Source organism: Vespula vulgaris, chromosome 1, assembly GCF_905475345.1.
Source record: "Vespula vulgaris chromosome 1, iyVesVulg1.1, whole genome shotgun sequence".
Taxonomy (NCBI): domain Eukaryota; kingdom Metazoa; phylum Arthropoda; class Insecta; order Hymenoptera; family Vespidae; genus Vespula; species Vespula vulgaris.
Genome location: NC_066586.1, coordinates 14702134 through 14720657, shown reverse-complemented (window position 1 = coordinate 14720657; position 18524 = coordinate 14702134). Strand labels below are relative to the sequence as shown.

General features: G+C 29.4%; 4 protein-coding genes across 10 annotated transcripts; 2 read left to right on the top strand and 2 right to left on the bottom strand.

Moving 5' to 3' along the window:
* The first annotated feature begins 22 nt into the window (after window positions 1-22).
* On the top strand, window positions 23-1484 carry LOC127067436 (peptidyl-prolyl cis-trans isomerase E). The gene is made up of 4 exons (XM_051002323.1): window positions 23-171; window positions 329-498; window positions 693-1052; window positions 1140-1484. The coding sequence occupies exons 1-4, from the start codon at window positions 138-140 to the stop codon at window positions 1455-1457; spliced, it is 882 nt and encodes a 293-aa protein (XP_050858280.1). The 5' UTR covers window positions 23-137; the 3' UTR covers window positions 1458-1484.
* A 142-nt stretch (window positions 1485-1626) lies between these two features.
* Window positions 1627-3563, top strand: LOC127067440 (dehydrogenase/reductase SDR family member 4). 2 transcript variants are annotated; one of them, XM_051002336.1, is made up of 6 exons: window positions 1627-1962; window positions 2079-2208; window positions 2334-2511; window positions 2593-2817; window positions 2934-3068; window positions 3150-3563. In XM_051002336.1, the coding sequence occupies exons 2-6, from the start codon at window positions 2099-2101 to the stop codon at window positions 3318-3320; spliced, it is 819 nt and encodes a 272-aa protein (XP_050858293.1). In that variant the 5' UTR covers window positions 1627-1962; window positions 2079-2098; the 3' UTR covers window positions 3321-3563. The 2 variants fall into 2 exon arrangements, with proteins under 2 accessions (XP_050858293.1, XP_050858303.1); XM_051002346.1 differs by having other exon boundaries at window positions 2051-2208.
* Window positions 3564-3749: 186 nt separating this feature from the next.
* Window positions 3750-6143, bottom strand: LOC127067449 (rhythmically expressed gene 2 protein-like). Of its 2 annotated transcripts, XM_051002368.1 has the most exons (3): window positions 5363-6142; window positions 4838-5226; window positions 3750-4418 (listed from the first exon to the last, which is right to left on the bottom strand). In XM_051002368.1, the coding sequence occupies exons 2-3, from the start codon at window positions 5120-5122 to the stop codon at window positions 3930-3932; spliced, it is 774 nt and encodes a 257-aa protein (XP_050858325.1). In that variant the 5' UTR covers window positions 5123-5226; window positions 5363-6142; the 3' UTR covers window positions 3750-3929. The 2 variants fall into 2 exon arrangements, with proteins under 2 accessions (XP_050858325.1, XP_050858316.1); XM_051002359.1 differs by having other exon boundaries at window positions 4838-6143.
* Window positions 6144-7474: 1331 nt separating this feature from the next.
* Window positions 7475-17900, bottom strand: LOC127067410 (SIN3-HDAC complex-associated factor). 5 transcript variants are annotated; one of them, XR_007782622.1, is made up of 7 exons: window positions 12861-13125; window positions 12678-12776; window positions 12457-12610; window positions 12204-12381; window positions 11954-12122; window positions 10318-11841; window positions 7475-10212 (listed from the first exon to the last, which is right to left on the bottom strand). XR_007782622.1 is itself a non-coding variant. In XM_051002263.1 (6 exons), exons 2-6 carry the CDS (start codon window positions 12749-12751, stop codon window positions 11223-11225), a joined length of 1194 nt encoding a protein of 397 aa, XP_050858220.1. In that variant the 5' UTR covers window positions 12752-12776; window positions 17812-17900; the 3' UTR covers window positions 7475-11222. The 5 variants fall into 5 exon arrangements, 4 of the variants coding, with proteins under 4 accessions (XP_050858220.1, XP_050858233.1, XP_050858240.1 ...); XM_051002263.1 differs by lacking the exon at window positions 12861-13125 and adding an exon at window positions 17812-17900 and having other exon boundaries at window positions 7475-11841; XM_051002276.1 differs by lacking the exon at window positions 12861-13125 and adding an exon at window positions 17743-17762 and having other exon boundaries at window positions 7475-11841.
* Window positions 17901-18524: the final 624 nt, after the last annotated feature.

The window sequence follows — 18524 nt, the reverse complement described above, 5'->3', positions numbered from 1 at the left end:
CCTATTCTGAGATAATGACGATGGTGTCGCTGACAACCGTTGTTCTTCAGTCAATAATAAAGCCGGTGTCGAGACATGTTTGTTTGGTTAAGTCTCGTGTATATAAAAATTGAAAAACATATGCGAGAACACAAAGCATGAGTAGCAATACAAAGAGAACTATATACGTAGGTATGGGAATGATTGTAAAACATATAAATTTAATGATAATGTGTAAACTGATAAATATATATGATAACAACTTGACTAACCTCCTTAGAAATTTGTAATCAAAATGAGTTTATGATTATCGACGATATTTATGTAAGTACATTGTTATCTTATATAGGTGGCTTAGCAGAAGAAGTAGATGAAAAAGTACTGCATGCTGCATTTATACCATTTGGAGAAATAATTGATGTGCAAATACCATTAGATTATGAATCTGAGAAACATAGAGGATTCGCGTTTATTGAATTTGAAACTGCTGAAGATGCAGCAGCAGCAATAGATAATATGGTACGCTTATATATTATGGTAGATCTATAATTTTTGTATATAGTCTGATGTCTTTTGAGTATAATGAAAAATAAACTTGTAAACATATATTGTAAATTTCTTATTGCATTTTGTAAATATCTTATTGATAACATATTGATTTAATAATACAAAATTGATAAATCATATCAAAATTTATCAATATTGATTAACAGAATGATTCAGAGTTATTTGGACGGACGATAAGAGTAAATATTGCTAAGCCTCAAAAGATAAAGGAAGGTTCATCAAAACCGGTATGGGCAGATGATGCTTGGTTGCAAGAACATGCAGGTGAAACTCTTAAAACAGATGAAAATTCGAAAACTGATGATGCATCTCAATCAAAAAAACCTAAGAAAAATCCACAGGTTTACTTTGATATCAACATTGGAAAGCAAGAATTGGGTAGAATTATTATGATGCTAAGAGCAGATATTGTACCGAAAACTGCAGAAAATTTTCGTGCACTTTGTACTCATGAAAAAGGTTATGGATATCAAGGCAGTACTTTTCATAGAATTATTCCAGATTTTGTATCCTTTGCCTCTTTTAATTTTTAAATTACAAAATTTTGATAAATATAAGAACACACACATGGATCCTTAACAATTGTACAATAGATGTGTCAAGGAGGAGATTTTACTAACAATGATGGGACTGGTGGAAAATCGATATATGGAAATAAGTTTGAAGATGAAAACTTTGAATTAAAACACACAGGGCCAGGTACTTTGTCAATGGCAAATTCAGGATCAAATACAAATGGATCGCAATTTTTTCTTTGTACAGCACGCACAGATTGGCTAGATGGCAAACATGTAGTTTTTGGTCATGTTCTTAGTGGTTTAGATGTTCTAAAAAAAATGGAAAAGTATGGAACAAAGTCTGGTACCACAACTCAAAAGGTTGTTATATCAGCTTGTGGTGAATTAACATAATAATAAAACAAATATTATTTTTTTAAATAGTTTATACCATATTAAAAATTATTAAATATGTTAATTATTATCCTGTTACCCTTATAATTCTTAAATATTCTTTTTCTCAAGATAAACTTTTTCTAGCAAAATACAATGATCCGTTTTCGATAAGATATTTAATATTTCGATATTCATATTTCGCGCGTAAAAATTATTTGTGCTCTCAATGGAAATAAAGACGTTGTATATAAAGCGTATTGATGAACACTTATGTTATCATTTTACTTAAATAATTACGTGATTTAATTTTTGTGATTATTATAAAAAGAAATTGATCAAATTTTTTCATGAATATTATTGACATCAAATTTATTAACAAAACTTATTAATAAACAAATTACTTAGTAATTATTACTGATGCTAACAATATCGATCAATAAATAAATTAATATTTTTTTATTGAAATAATACGAATATTTATGAAGTTATGTAACATAAATATTACATAATATAAAAAATCTAAGTAAGTATAATTACAAGTTTTCTTTTATTTATATACATGATCCGAATAAATTATAATATTAATGTATGCTAATGTTATCAAATGAAAGGTTATCATTATGATTATTGATTCAATAGAACTGTGTCATTTTTGAACAATGTTACGTATGGCTATAAGTCGAAACATGCGAAATTTTAGTAATAATGCACAAGTAAAATGCAAACGCCTGGAAGGAAAAGTTGCAATCGTTACTGCATCTACAGAGGGGTAATTATTATTTATTATTTATTTATCTAATATGAATATAGATATATGTATAATTACCAATCAAAATAGAATGTTATATAATCAAACAATACTATTAGAATCATCAAGTTAATATCTTCTTATAGGATAGGATATTCTATAGCAAAACGTTTAGCGCAGGAAGGTGCCAAAGTTATGATCAGTAGCAGAAAAGAATCCAATGTAAAAAAGGCTGTGAATAAATTACTTGAAGAAGGTTTATTTGTTGCTGGTACTGTTTGTCATGTAGGAAAAGCTGAACAAAGAAAAAAATTATTCGATGAAGTATATAACAAAAATTTATATATACAATATTATATAGATTATTGTATAGATTATTGAAAACAAATAACAAAAATGTTTTAGACAAAATCTGTATTCGGAGGTCTGGATATTTTGATTTCTAATGCAGCAGTAAATCCACAAGTTGGACCAGTTTTAGAAAGTGAAGAGGAAGTGTGGGATAAAATATTTGATATTAATGTTAAATGTACATATTTACTTATGAAAGAATCTTTGCCTCTTTTAAAAGATAGTAAATCACCATCAATAACTATTATATCATCTATATCAGGATATCAACCATTTAATGTATGTATTTTTATCATAGATTAATTAAAGTACTTATTATTATTTGTAAATTAGTACAGAATACAATTTAATTATAAATTAGATCATTGCCAATATTCAGTTCTATACAATTTCAGCTTCTTGGAGTTTATTCAGTTAGTAAAACAGCATTATTAGGGCTTTGTAAAGCTGCTGCTGAAAATTTATCTACATATGGAATTCGCGTCAATTGCATCGCACCTGGTATTATCGAAACCAAATTCTCAGAGCCCGTATGTTTATATAATTTTTTGATACTTCTATCTCTACTTAATAGAAAAAAAAATAAATTCTATATTTTTGATATTTTATAGTTCCACAAATCTGAAACAGTAAATGCTGCTACTATGGAAAAAATTCCACTTGGAAGAATTGGAAAGCCAGATGAGATTAGTGGCATTGCTGCTTTTTTAGCAAGTGATGATGCATCATATATTACTGGAGAAACAATTGTTGCTAGTGGTGGTATGCAGTCAAGGCTTTGAAGAATAAGCAAGATGTAAATATTATCTTGCACTTATTTAATCGAACAAATAAAACTATCAAATGTAATTAATACTTTTTTATATATACATTTTATATACATTTGTATACATTTTATATATTTTTGTTATGTTAGTTGTATAAGATGTTAAAATGAAATATTAGGTACTTGATATACATCTATCTACTTGCATGATTAGTTTCTGGGCACATGATTAAATATATGAAAATAAAATGAAAGTGTATATTTGTGATATATTTTAAAAGTACATATGTATGTGTGTGCATATATATATATATATATATATATATATATATTATGCATATGTATGTATGTGTGTATTGAAAAACCTAACAAAAAATAAATTGTATAAAAAAAGTTTAAAATATTTTATACAATTTTTTTTTTTTTATTATATAACTAACATATGTCCAATAAAATATATTTATATTTAACAATATCATAAAGTTAAAAATAAGTAAGCTTCTATAGCTGACAGAATTATACTATGAAATCATTACAGAATATTTAATAATTTTCTAATTATTGTTAATATTCTACTACTTCATTATTTCATATATTTATCTTCATATTACTCATAATATCATATTCAAACGTTTCTTCGATTTTTTATTTTATTTAAAAACATTTCGAAATGTCTCTGTAAATCTTGAAGATTTATAAAAATGTCTTCTTTACAAACTTTCCTTTCGTCTATACGTTTTTGTTCGTGACTGATCAAAAGTGAGTTCCATTGTGCATTTTTGGCACCAAAATAATCGTTATCTATCGTATCGCCTATATGTATAGCCTGTTGAGGTACGATGTCTACTTTTTGATCTTTATTCGCTAATCGTAGAGCTTCAACGAATATCGATACGTCCGGCTTCTCCTTGCCAAAATCGTACGACGTTAATACAAAGGAGAAAAACGGTCTAATCTTGAGATCAATTAAAATTGGTTCCAATCTTTCATCAAAATTGGATATCACTCCTAAAACAATTCTATATTTACGAAGACATTCGAGCAATTCGATTGCCCCTGGATACATATGCCAGCATTTACTTGTGCTGTAACATTCTATCAGGGTATTAGCAACCTAAAAATTGTAAAAATAAAAGATGTAAATAATATTGTCACTAACAATTTTCATAAGAACAACAATTATAATATATGAAATATTAAAAAGGTTTATTTCCATTAGCAAAATTTTACGACATTGACATTTCTTTGATTATAAAATGATAAGAGTCAACAATATCGATAGATAAAAGGTTATATTTGTATTAATATTAATAATTAATATCAATAAAACGTATTTTCAGCATTCTCTTAATATACGATCGAATAAAAAGACCTATTACTTTTTAACATACAAATTATAACTTAAACAATTGTAAGTATTTTAAACATAAATTACGCAAGATGATGCAAGATACAAGTTTTCTCTTTTGCCGTGGCCTTTGTTTTATATAAAAACTTAAAAATAAAACATTAATGTATCAAACAAATTTTCACCTTATCAAGAGTTTCAGTAGAAACGTTCTTGTTTTGATCTTTAAATACATTGTAAACAATCGTTCTCCACCAATTTTCCCATCCAAGGCCAGTATATTTTCCATATATGGGATGTTCAATAGCAAGACGTCGGAAATTGTTTTTAAAACTTTGCGCCAATTGACGAGGTTCGATCGATAAACCGTATTTATGTCCGACCTCAATATAATGTTCTTCTAACTTCGTCATCAATAATGTTCCAGTTACATCGAAAGTTATTAATCTTGGTTTCACACATTTCATCATATTGTAATAAAATTGTTAAAGTGTAAGAACCACTTTGATTTGCATATGAAGAAATAAGGAGGAAAGTTATGACATCAAAATAATGGCTTCACCTTCTTTAACGGCTGTCGATATAATGAAAAATATAAAAAAAAACTGGAAAATTTGTATGAATATTGCATTATTCTAAAATAATCAATTGATTTATATTAAAACATATGTACAAGCAAGTTACAAATCATGTTAAGTTCGGAAACTAACCTTTTTTTTATCAATTATTATCGTACTCATATCTAAACAGCGAAACAGTTTGAGAGAGAGAAGACTATATAAAAAGGAAAATGTTTCGTCAGTGTTCTCGCTACTACATTAAATGCATCTGAACGAATGGTTATGTGAGCTCGAAATAACATGACAATACTGCCATCTGTACATAATGCCGAAAATAAGAATTTAAACGCGTGTAGAAAAATTATATGTATAAATAAATTCATTCATTGAAATTGAAAGAATATAATACATGTTTTTAACAAAGTATAATGAATAATCACTATAGTACATATTCATCATTTATAAAATTATATATAATATTATATATCAAATTATATATAAATTATAAAAGATGTAATATAAAATACTATATTTTAAACATTTTTCATAAATATAGTGCACGTATTATATCTTTCTCCTTGTGAAGTTAGATATTGATTCGTAAGATAGTACGTAAGATAAATATTCAAGTTAACACAATAATGCGTTTTTAAGATTGTCAGATTTAATTTTTTAGCACATATAAAATATTTTTATTCACTACTGTTTGCTAACTCGAGATAATAATGGATGAATATAGAGTTACTCACTTTTGATAATAATATTATGGATTATTATTTTCTAAGTTGTAATTATTTTATAACAAGAATTTAAATAATAGTTCCTCATATTTACTCATTGTTATTAAAATCTAGAATATACATGTACACAAAGATAAACTGATTTTTTCAAGATAAATATATGATATCGAGAGAGATAAAAAAATCTTATAAAATTATAAATATACTTTCTCTCTCTATATATATATATATATATATATATATATATATATATATATATATATATATGCATGTATGTATGTATATTTGTATGCAACGTATATTTTATTTATTCAGCTATGAAATTTGGTATCTCACAGACTTCTTACACATATATATATATATATATATATATATATATATATATATATATATATATTTCATCTATATAATACAAATTCATTACTTTAATAAGAAACTTGCTGATTTGTCGATTTTGTTAAAAAACAAAATATGTACTTATTTTTACAACATATCTACAATACTAAGAATATAGTTCTTAACATTTAAATCTTGTTGCAATCAGACTAATTGACACGAATTTGAGTTGGGTAATGTATGTCGATCAAGCATATCGGCACAATGTTATTTTTCATTAATCATATTATTATTATTATTATTATTATTATTATTATTATTATTATTATTATTAGTTATTGTTGTTGTTGTTGTTATTGTTATTGTTATTATTATTATTATTATTATTATTATTATTATTATTATTATTATTGTTATTATCATTATTCTAATTTGTATGATCGATGAATTCTTACAAATAATCTTTTTATTACAATCTTATACATGGCCTAAGTGTCTGTGTGTGTGTGTGTGTAACCATCATTTTTTTAATTATATACACTTTTTGTCATAAAACCAATGAGAGTGGTAATTGCAAAGGTGCTTTTATGATTGTAATCGATTGATTAATTATATATTATTTGTGTGTATATATATACATATACACACATATATATATATATGTATGTATACACACACAAATATATAATAATCATTATATAAACAGAATAATCATTGTAATTATGGAATATTAATTACGGCAGTCATTGTCTGTTATTATTAGAATTTCATAGCATATTCATAAATGTTACAATATTTACCTATAGCTAACAGTTTTGTGTAAATTAGAGTTATCTGCTAAATACATCGATCAGTCTCAGAATCGTACTTAATATTGATGTTTTCTGATGTTAACAAGTAGCACAATGATGAAAAAGTCATCGTATAACTAGAACATCTTGCGAGATCGAATGCCTCCTAGCACATATTTACATACATATTCATCCCTGCCATAATATATTCAAAAAATTCTATATCCACTTCTTCATCTAATATAAAAGACAATTCGTTCGTAATATAAATGCATATTATGAAAAATCTGTTTCTTTAATAACAAGAATCAGAAGGACGAACACTGATCTTAAGTATATGTATATATATGTGTTGTGTGTATGTATGTGTGTGTATGTATGTATGTATGTATGTATGTATGTATGTATGTATATATATATATATATATATATATATATATATATATATATATATATAAATTTATAAGCAAGTATAGAGAAAATTTTGTATGCTTCTAGTTGCACCACGTTATTCTAAGTAAACATTATATTTAATACCATAGTGCATTAGGGTAATTGATTCATAGTAGAAACTTGCAAGATTTATGCAAAATATCTTTTACATAATTATTAATATTACTTTAAATCAGGTTTCTAAACTATCAGTCTATTAGAGATTTTTATCATATGTATAGGATTAATTATAATCTTTTAAAATTGTTATCAAAATCTCTTGTATCTTTGAAATTTTTAGAAACCTGATATGGCAGTTAATTTAAAAAATTACAATCTTGCATGATTCTTGATAAAAGGTACTTGTTTGGAATCTGCCAGGTCACACCACAAGAGAGAATATTTGAACTCCTTACATCAGTCATGTTTGTAGACATTTTATCAATGGCTACAATATGAAAAATATGATTAAGGATTTTTTTTAGCATATTTTGCCAAAATTAATACACATACAATTATACTATCAATATCATTAATATAAATCATATTGCTGTTTTTATATGATAAATCTTAATTATAGTATAAACATTGGTTTCGATTAATTAGAATAAAAATGCACACATATTTCTTTGACATAAGGATAATATAAATACCTGATTAAATCTTAGACTTAATATTATATAAGCACAACCTTGTCATCTGTTCTGTTTCATTGTAGATTGTTCTAAAGAAATTATATTAATTTTATTATTTTAATGTTTAATCAATTATTTTGAAATGAATCAAATTGCTGTTAAAGTATATGCATATATTGAATTTATCGTCATATTCATGAGAAATATCATTTTATTATGTGACAATAATAATTAGCAGCACATAAAATGTACTCCTCTAAATCCTGCATAATGTTCATCAATAAACTTTTGGTTTAACATTTTCTCTTTTCAAAAACACGCTTTTAAATATATAATATATCATATGTATCACCCAATCATATTTCTTCGAACACATGCTACTCGACCTAACTATTCTGGTATCCATTAATCCATGACTCTCTCTCTCTCTTATATATATAAGTATAGTTTTCTTAGAAAATAATAATGAATTATTAATTTCAATTTACAAGATAATCAAAAATAAATAATTCCTAGAATATTGCGAACAGATTGACCTGGAAAATGTGGTTCTTAATATTTTCTTTTCTATCAATATACACACAAAAAATGTAGCATAAAAAGCAAAGATAATCTGTATAAAAATATATAATTTTGTATAGCAAGGAATATTATATTGCAATAAATTTGACTTAAAAAATAAATAAATTAAACAATTATTTTTATCTTTTTACAAGGAAGGATCATTGCACAAATTAAAGATTTGATAAATAATTAATGATAGTATGAAGTGTACTACTTTTATAGAATACTTATACGAATAATTAAAGTTTTTATTATGAATAAATTATAAACATCATAATTCCATAGTGTGATATTAAGATTTTTCATTTTATTTAACCAGTATGATCCGTCCTTTTTACTATTATAAATCGTAAATCATAATGTTAGTTACAAAGAAAATTAATATTCACAATAAAGAGATCATAGACTCTCCTAGTCAATATAAATGTATAATGGAAATTTGTCAAAGGGCAAGGCAGCTTCTTACATCGTCCTTTGACAAATCATATATATTCAATATTTATCTTCATACAAATAATCTTTTTTCCTTATTCATTATAAATCCACTTAAGCCAGATGGGCAGTGCACAATAGTATATAAAAATTTGTATATTAACTCTTTTCCTTTCTAGTAGTTGCAGGCATGAGTATCCCACTGATCAAAATTATTTAATTTGAGGATTTCATTTTTTGATTTTTATATTTCGTATACGCAACATATAAGAATATATGTGAATGCAATACTATAAGATGATCTGTGTAGAGTTTATTTTCAGCTTTTACCTAGATGGAAAAGAGTTGAAACATGCTTTTAATTTTTTGTCAAACAGTAGATCACAAATTTTACAAACTTTATTTATATTTCTAATGATTATTATCAGATTCAGAAAATTGTTATCAGCCAGTTATATTAAAATTTAGTAATATGCTTGAATCTACACAGAATTAGCAATATATATTGCACATATAAAATGCTCAGCCCTTGTCCATGTGGATCAAACTTTAAACTTCATTAAAAATATCTATGGAAATGCAAGATCGTTTATATCTGTATTATAAAATGCACTGCTATCTTAAATAAGAGTTCTGTAGATTGAGAGATATTTTTTAATATAAGTTTTTAATTAAAAATTCAAAAGAATATTAAAAAAGAAATGAAATAAGAAAGCCTTTTGCGATCGTACATGGACTTTCCTAATAAAATACATATCTCTTATCAGAAAATTTTTTGTGCATGAAACATGTATGATTCAAATAAGATCTGGAGAATAATCACAATAATCTGTTTTCAACAGGTACATTAGTTTGTGTTATCTTTTTGTAACGTGTCCATTTCTGAAATCTAGGAACTACCAGCCTTTACTTATTTATTATTATTCTTAAATTTCGTATCAAATTGATTCAGCCCATTTCTATTTTGTGTCTTCATTACTTATCTCAAAGTATCTTAATTAAATTTGCTGGTCCAGTTCGCCAATCTGATTGCCATATTCTTAACCAATTTTCGTCCCTAGTAATACTGCCTAAATATATCATCATAGTGATATGATAAGTTTATCAAACTTCAGATATTTTATTAAAAAGTTAATTTGTATATTATTGCTCTAAGTGGATCAGGATAATATTACCTGAACACATCATTGGATTCCTTAATTTTAACGTCATGGAGTTTTGCACAGATAGTTTCAAATGCATCTGGTACAATGTCAACATTAGATCCTAGTTAATATGAATTACTTTTCAGAATTTTTGGACCCGAACATTTAAAGATTGATTGGCATTTTGGGACATCCACATAAGTATTCACATATACGATTGCAAAGATTGACCCAGAAAACTGAAGCTGTGGATGGATAAACTTTTATATTATATAGTACTCTTATAAATGCATAATCGAGAGATGTAATAAACTGCCATCTGCTGTCTTGCCGAGTGAATACTTATATCTTCATAATATTTTTATAACGATACTTAAATGCATACAGCTTATTAAATTTGGAGAAGATTGATAACCTTTCGAAAATTTATCAAATTTATGAAAGGTTAGCAATTATAAGATATGGCAGTTTATAACACATTTTACATATGCTATAAACGATGGTCAATAAAAACTTTATGGTCTTATTCGATTGTTCTTTTTTTTACAACTACTTGAAAAGTGTAAAGTGAATTTCAACATGTTACTCATATAAAGTCAATATCATATATAGTTACAAATACTTTTATCAACTTGCAACGAGTAGGAATAAAAATTCTTTACATTTCTTTTCTTTTTTTTTCAAAGAGCACTACTTATCTAATGCATGTCATAACAATTACCCTAGTTAAGAAATCAGTTATCCTCATTCATAACATTATAAACTCTTCAATTGTATTTAATATAAAGTTTTAAACACATCCTTCCATAGCCTTTGTTGTCTGGGCAATGATGGTAGCATGTTTAAAAAATAAGTTTGTGTCATAACATATATATCTACCTATATAAGAAAAAAGAGAAAAAATAATAAATTAAACCTCTATAAGAGAATTGACATTAATTAGAAACAGATTGTCTAGAAGGACTTGCATGCATTGTAAAATCAACAAGTGGGTTGGCAGGGACAGTAACAATAGTATGTGAACTACTGCTTAAAGTAACATTGGTTGATGATACTAAAGATAATGGCTTACAAGAAAGTTGGTCTATTTGTTTTATAGGCACCAATTTTATTGGCACATCTGACTTTAACCTGACAGATTCCGATACAACAGGGATAGCTTTTAATTGCACACTCTTTATCGGTTGTGTTTTAACAATCGGTTTAAGGTTGGGATTAACATTCATAATTACTTTAGTAACTTTACCCTCACCAACCCCTTGATTAGAAGATTCGTCATAACCAGAATCAGAAGACGAATCACTGAATGTTTTACTTGTTTGTTTTGTCACCGCTGAATCTACACCTGATTCTACGCTGTGAGTAGGACTAGCAGATGCAGAACTATGAACAGGACTCGCCGATGCTGAACTATGTACTGGACTATTTCTTAACACATTTGATTGTTGCTGTCTTTGTTTAGATAGGCATCCTGTACATGGTTTTATCAATGCTGGATCTATTATAACTTCTCCATATGGGCCTTTGAATATTGTACCACAGCAAATAATTTCCCTAAAAAATAAAATCTCTTGTTTTTAAAAAAGCCTTGATAAAATATAATTTTTCTTTTAAACTAACTCAAATGTTGTTGTTTTTCAACTTTTAAATAAATTTCTAATAATACCTTTTGAAATAAGATAAATCAATAAAGCCATTAACAGTTAAATCATTTTTTACATCAGAATCCTCTTGTGCAATATCTAAAGGTTTGTCAACTGTATTAATATCATCACTGCCAGTAGGACTACCTGTTCTACTAGAACACTTGCTACTATTTTCTGGCACATAATCTTCTAAGAAAAAGGAATGTGTAAATATAATTTTTTATATGTATTTGTATATTTAATAAAGTTAATTTCCATTCTGTAACTCACCAACCAAATCATCACTCATTGCAGGACTTTGTTCTCGTTCTGTCTCTGATTTTACATATATATTTTTTTTCTTCATTATTTTTTCAAATTTTTCAGGTGCATCTTTAAGTTTCTTTTTATTTTTTGATTTAAATTTTGTTAATGATTTAATACCAGGCCCTGCACGAGCATCTACAACCTATAAAAATATTACTTTATTAACATTATCACACACACATATATATTTTACCAGAAGTATCAAAATATAACTAACATGTCTCCAGTTACGATTACTTCCAGCTGGTAACTTTTTCCATCTTTTTACTAGCAACACACAAGCATTACAAATTTCTCCAGTACGTCTTTCTTCTAATTGAAAACATTCCATAAAATCATCTTCATACTTTTTGCTATCTGTAAATCTTGAACTGTAAGAAAATAAAATAGATATAGATTTGTCAATGATAATACTCAAGATTTAAGCGAGAATAATACCTGCTCGATTTAGCTTTGCAAATACAACATCCGGTACTGGATCGATAAACTTTGGGTTTATGAAAACTAAACATATTGCCGGTTATCTTAATGTTTCTTCTGTAACATATTAAAACAAGAACATATAATATAAAATCAATCATTTATAAAAGAATAACGTAGAATAATAAATGAAATCATTACACTGATCACACAATACTGTTCACCATATATTTATCAAATGTCTCGTAACGCGAAAATATCAAAAATAGCATCCTCCTGTGACACGAAAACTGCTGCTTAATCTTGTAGATCATAATATCGCGTGCCTGTAATCACGATGCTTAGAACTGTAGACGAAAAAACAACTTTCATAAATCAGTGAAAAAGTATCTTTTCTGTCTTTTTGAATGTTTATTTAAGAAATATATTCGAATGGCAATACACTAGCAATGCCGCCGACTTCCAGCTGGCAGTATATACAGACAAGAGACGCTACGCGTTGTGTGACGTGCGCGACGACGCATAAACGCACGTATAACAAGCTGGCAGCAGGCAGCACGCATAGAAGCTCATGCGCGCAACCATGAGACGCACAATGTTGCAGCACGCGTGCAACGAGAGGGCGTCTTACAATCTCAAAAAGCTAACCAACGTTTTGTATAATGCAGAATTAAGAAATTCTTTAAAAAAGAAATGCTAATTACTTTCTTTCAAAACGATACCAGATTTGGTTAGAATTCCTCTTTCTTACTTGTGAAGCATCATAACCATTAAATAAATATGTATGTCAACAAATATCTCACACACAAGCGTTATTGATATAAAAATATATAAATAATACATAAATAATCGATAACGTATTTACGTTCTATAGTTCAGTTGCGAGCGTGCAACAACGAAGAAAACACAGATACGACATTCGAATTCTCCTTGATTGAATGATCTTATTGAAAAACATTTGGAGAGAAGAAAGTTTTTGAAGGTTTCCAGGAGGATTAGGAAACTTATCATGGACGACGCGCATGTTGCCGTTGTAATCCGAAATACATACGTATATACGATTCGTTCTATGCACGACTCTGAATCTCTTGACTCTCGTGGAGCGAAACCGGCTCTCTAAGCTTAAGAAAAAGAAAAAAGAGAGAGAGAGAGAGAGAGAAGTAGAAAACATATCCGCACCGGCAAAACAGATACCTAAAAATAGGAAGCATGAAAACCACAACAGAGTGCAACGTGCGAATAATATGACTTACAGAACGGCTTAAAATAACATCTCTAATTTTTTTTATTCTTTTTTTGTTTTGTTTTTGTATAAACGTATACATATGCAAGCTACATTCCGAGCTACGACGATCCGACTTGTCAACTTGATTTAGATACGTACATATACATATGGAGCATCAAGCCGGCCGGTCTTCCGTACTGTATCCATATTCAGTAAGAAAAATGAAATTGATATTACATTTATATTATATATAAATATATATATACACACATATATATATATTTGAATATATCTGATTGAATGAAAAAAAAATTGCAATGACTTATTCAAGAATAAGTTAGGTTATATTTCTATAACCATAAAATTACATAATTTACTATTCGAAATTCTATAACGTAAGTCAAGTTATTCGTATTATTTTAATAACAAATGGGTACGATATCGTTAGGCAGCGATCATTGTGTATACAAAATTCGTATTAAAATTGATAAACATAAACGTATGAAAAAGCAGTTTTCCTTCGAATACCGAATTTATTCTCTTTCTTTTAAAGTATAATTCTTCGACGTTGTGCACGTGGCGTTTGTCGCGTCCTCGTCTCGGTCTTGTCTCTTTATTCGTCCTAACCGTTCAAGGTGCCATATTTTCGTTCCTTTTTTCTTCTCCCTCTCTCTCTCTTTTCCTCCTTCTCTCTCTCTCTCTCTCTCTTTTTCTCTCTAGGGAGGAGTGGCAACATCGGTAAATCGGTACGAACGAATGCACAGTACAATGTTGCATCGACGACAACGACACGACACGCAACCATTATCGAAACGACACGAAAAGTGTAAATAATACGTTCTTATCACTACATATTATCGCCAAAGACAAGAAATGTTTCAATGAAATAAGACAAATGATGTGTTGGTAGTTACACCAGAAAGTAGGTTAATAAAGATTCATTCAATTTCTATGATCATGATCGGCAGAAGCAGAATATAACCTTTTTTCCTCTTCTGTATGATATTGAAGGCTGTTCAAACTTGTTACTAACCCGGTTACAATCTTTGTTTGTTCGATTACGCGTCAGCTGATAATGATGCAAGTTATTATGATGTTCGTGAAGTTAAAGCTTGATACATAATAATCGAAATTATTAATATATGAATCTTTTATTATTCGATTTAAAATCAAAACTAGTGTAGTTGAAATGTATATACGATATAATCTTTGATTATGATTAAATTTGTAGAAAGATTTTATGATTCTCAAACAGATTCTACCTATCAATTTTATTCTTATTTGTATGTATCTTGTCGCGCGCACGTTTCGTTAATGCTATAGTAAAATCGTTGAGAAAGTGGTGACACACACGTGTGTACCAGTCGCCACGATCCCCACACAAACACATATAATAACGAATCGACGCAATGCACAACACTTTAGCCTTGAAGATCTGACCCGATAATTTAAATATAGTTTCGTTTTGAATATCCTGTAGTTTGAAAAAGTTAGCATTTCAGATCTTAAGAAAAATGTCGATGTATCATCTCAAGCGCATATCAATCAAGAGAAGAATAACTTATAAAAACATCATGTAAGCAAAAACAAGCTTTAAATGCGTAATAATAACTTTAGAAATTGACTTCCGTTTACGATATGTATTATCAAAATGATTGATATATTCTCACATGTTAAAAATACCAATCATTCGAAAAGATATTAATTAATGAAAATCAGAAAGAGATAATTATAGTAATTGAATAGGTTATTTATAGAAATCATATTAGCATCCAGGTAGAATTCAAACAAATGCATCCCTGACATGATTACCCAGTAATCTAACTTTCGTCCTCACTTTTACCGTTGCCTTAAATTCTCGAAAGGAGAATGTACTGTTACGTGTGTGTAGACGCGCGCGCACGCTCAAGATTACGATTTGCGCGCGTTAAGTTACGCGTTAGGAAAGTTCTTAAGAAGAGACAGCTAGAGATATCCACCAAACTCGCGTAACTATTTTCACTTAATCTAATTCGATTGAAGTTTCTCTTACACTGAAAACGAGTGTTTCGTCAATGACGTTATCTCGCAACTGATTGATTAGAGAAAAAAAAATTTATAAGAGAAGATATTTTTATTTGAATTTCGATTGAAAGATAGAGAGACCCATGATTGATATCAAAAAGATCGATTTAAATAATCTTCACTGTACAACTACTATCGTTTCGACGACACCCCAGCTGTTATTAGTCGAGTAGGCGGAGCTTGACATCGAAAAATATGTAAGGAAGGGATAAAAGCTTCGTAAGAAATGTAGATAGGTACATATGTACTTACACAGGACACAAATTTGGTAACACCAAAATTTGGAATCTAATCTTGGAAGAAATCTTAATGATGATAATCATAACTAAAGTCAGTGGAATATATTTTTTTCGAAGAAGCCACATGTATCTAATGACGCTATAAAAGTTCGATTGAGATGATGACCTACATACATCGTGAAAAAACAGGTTTTTTATTATTTCGACATGAGCCAATAGTATTCAAGTTTTACTCTACTATTTGTTATACATACACACATGCACGTTATATCGGAAGAATTAACAATTTGTAAGTGAAAAAAAGCGTTAAGTAATAAAAATTTCCTCTCTCTCTCTCCCTCTCTCTCTCTCTCTATCTCGAAGAAATAATATGCAACAGACCAGACAAATTTCTTAAATAAAGATCACAAAAACGAAAAAGGCCGCGGTTATTACGAGGTGTTGAGGAAAATGGGAACACGAGGAGAGGTGAGTAAAAGGGACCAATGGGATCTCTCTCGAAACGTGCACCGGGAGTAACTCGACATGGCGCGTGGCTCAGCACGGTGGCCGCCATACTCGTTTCTTTCCCTTTCCTTCGTACCGACCAACCAACCCTGCCTCGAGCGGACATGCACGACGGTATGTGTCAGGACGAAAGATAGAAAAATAAGATCAATGCTCGAGCAATAAAGGATATCTTTCGCTCGTTTTCTCTCTCTCTCTCTTTCTTTCTTTCTCCAAAGAAAGAGTCACATATTCCATCGTCGTCGTTATATCGTCATTGTCGTTCTTATCAATCGTCTACCACGAATGCATTGTCGCATGGTTAGTTAAAAAAAAAAAAAAAGAAAATCGAAGGCAGTAGTGGCGGCTAGTAACCCGCCGCAAGAGTGGACACGCCATGACAGATGATACGGCACGCACAACAAACAAGTCCACTTGCCAAATAGAAGAAGCCGCGCGGTGGCGGCAGCGGCATGAAAACCGCGGGAATCGCGACGAGAGACGTTCGTTATTTATGTCGAATATAGAATCGATAAAGATCGACGATATTCGACAATAGATCAACGATTAGAGATGATCCTACATTAAATCGTAGCGTCGTAGTCTGATGCACTGTCAACATCAAGACACTTGGTAGACGTTGTCGAAGAAAAATCGGGGACGTTAACGTTAGGATGGCAGTTGCACGTACATACATACATACAACACGTTACCCGCACCCCGCACACCGCCGTCACCGAATGATCAGTCGTTCTTGCGTACGCGAGTGAAAGTTTTCACTCGGCACTTGACATAAACCGGCCTGATTTTTCCCGCCGATCGAATCGAATGTGTCGGCGAACACGAAAGACGATGCTCGCGATATTTCACAGCGATGAAAATACTTATGAAATGCAGCCGACGGTACGATGGAGCAACGTAGTAGAGCAGATCCTCGACCTCCCCCGCGACTGGGGAACACATCGGAGACGCTTGACAACTCGGGAACATATTTGTTGATCTCGTGAACGTGATTACGCGTGACAATCGATCCGAACGATGACGCGTCCTCCATACGATAATCCCTTACCTTTTCGCGACGATCGTGGATGAAAATCACAGTAAGATATTTCGATTTAATGACTACAGAATTGCTTACCTTTTCAATACAGGTGACGGTCAGATTTGAGAATCCCTTTGCGCAGGTCTACGGCGCTGCCTGCCGCCGTACGTCCAAGTCAATTCAGTGACCATTTACTTCTCCGATTTGCTTCGTCATTTTTCTTCATACCTTATTATTTTACATTTTATTTGTTGAATACTGCTAAATTTATTTATAAAAATAAGAATTATTTACAATCAATGAGTATTGTCAATGATACATCTGTTTTAAGTGTACAAAAGTAAGAGGGAAACGAAACGCTATGCTACGACCAATCAGAACGTGTTTAGCGAGGGCAATGTTTGGTGAAGAGAAATACGATTGGTTATAATTTGCGGAATGGTATAGAAAGGACATATATTTGACTCCGTTTCCGTTTCTTGGATTTGAGTTGTATTAACCGTTTATTCGGTGAAGTTAGGTTATGGTAAGATGAAATTTCTTTTAAAAATATATTTTCGTATATAGATAAGCCTACATATACGTAAATACGAATGGATTCGTTTCCCAATATTCTGAAATTTTGATTGGTTACAATTCTTTCGTTTTTATATTATATTAACTATAAATTTGAGATTCAATTTTTTTCTAATATAATATGTCATAAATTTTTAATGAAGTATATATTGACATTTATAATTTTTATTTCTTGTTTGTATACTCTCATAACTATTGCATCATTATGTTTTATATATATTTTTCTTTACAAA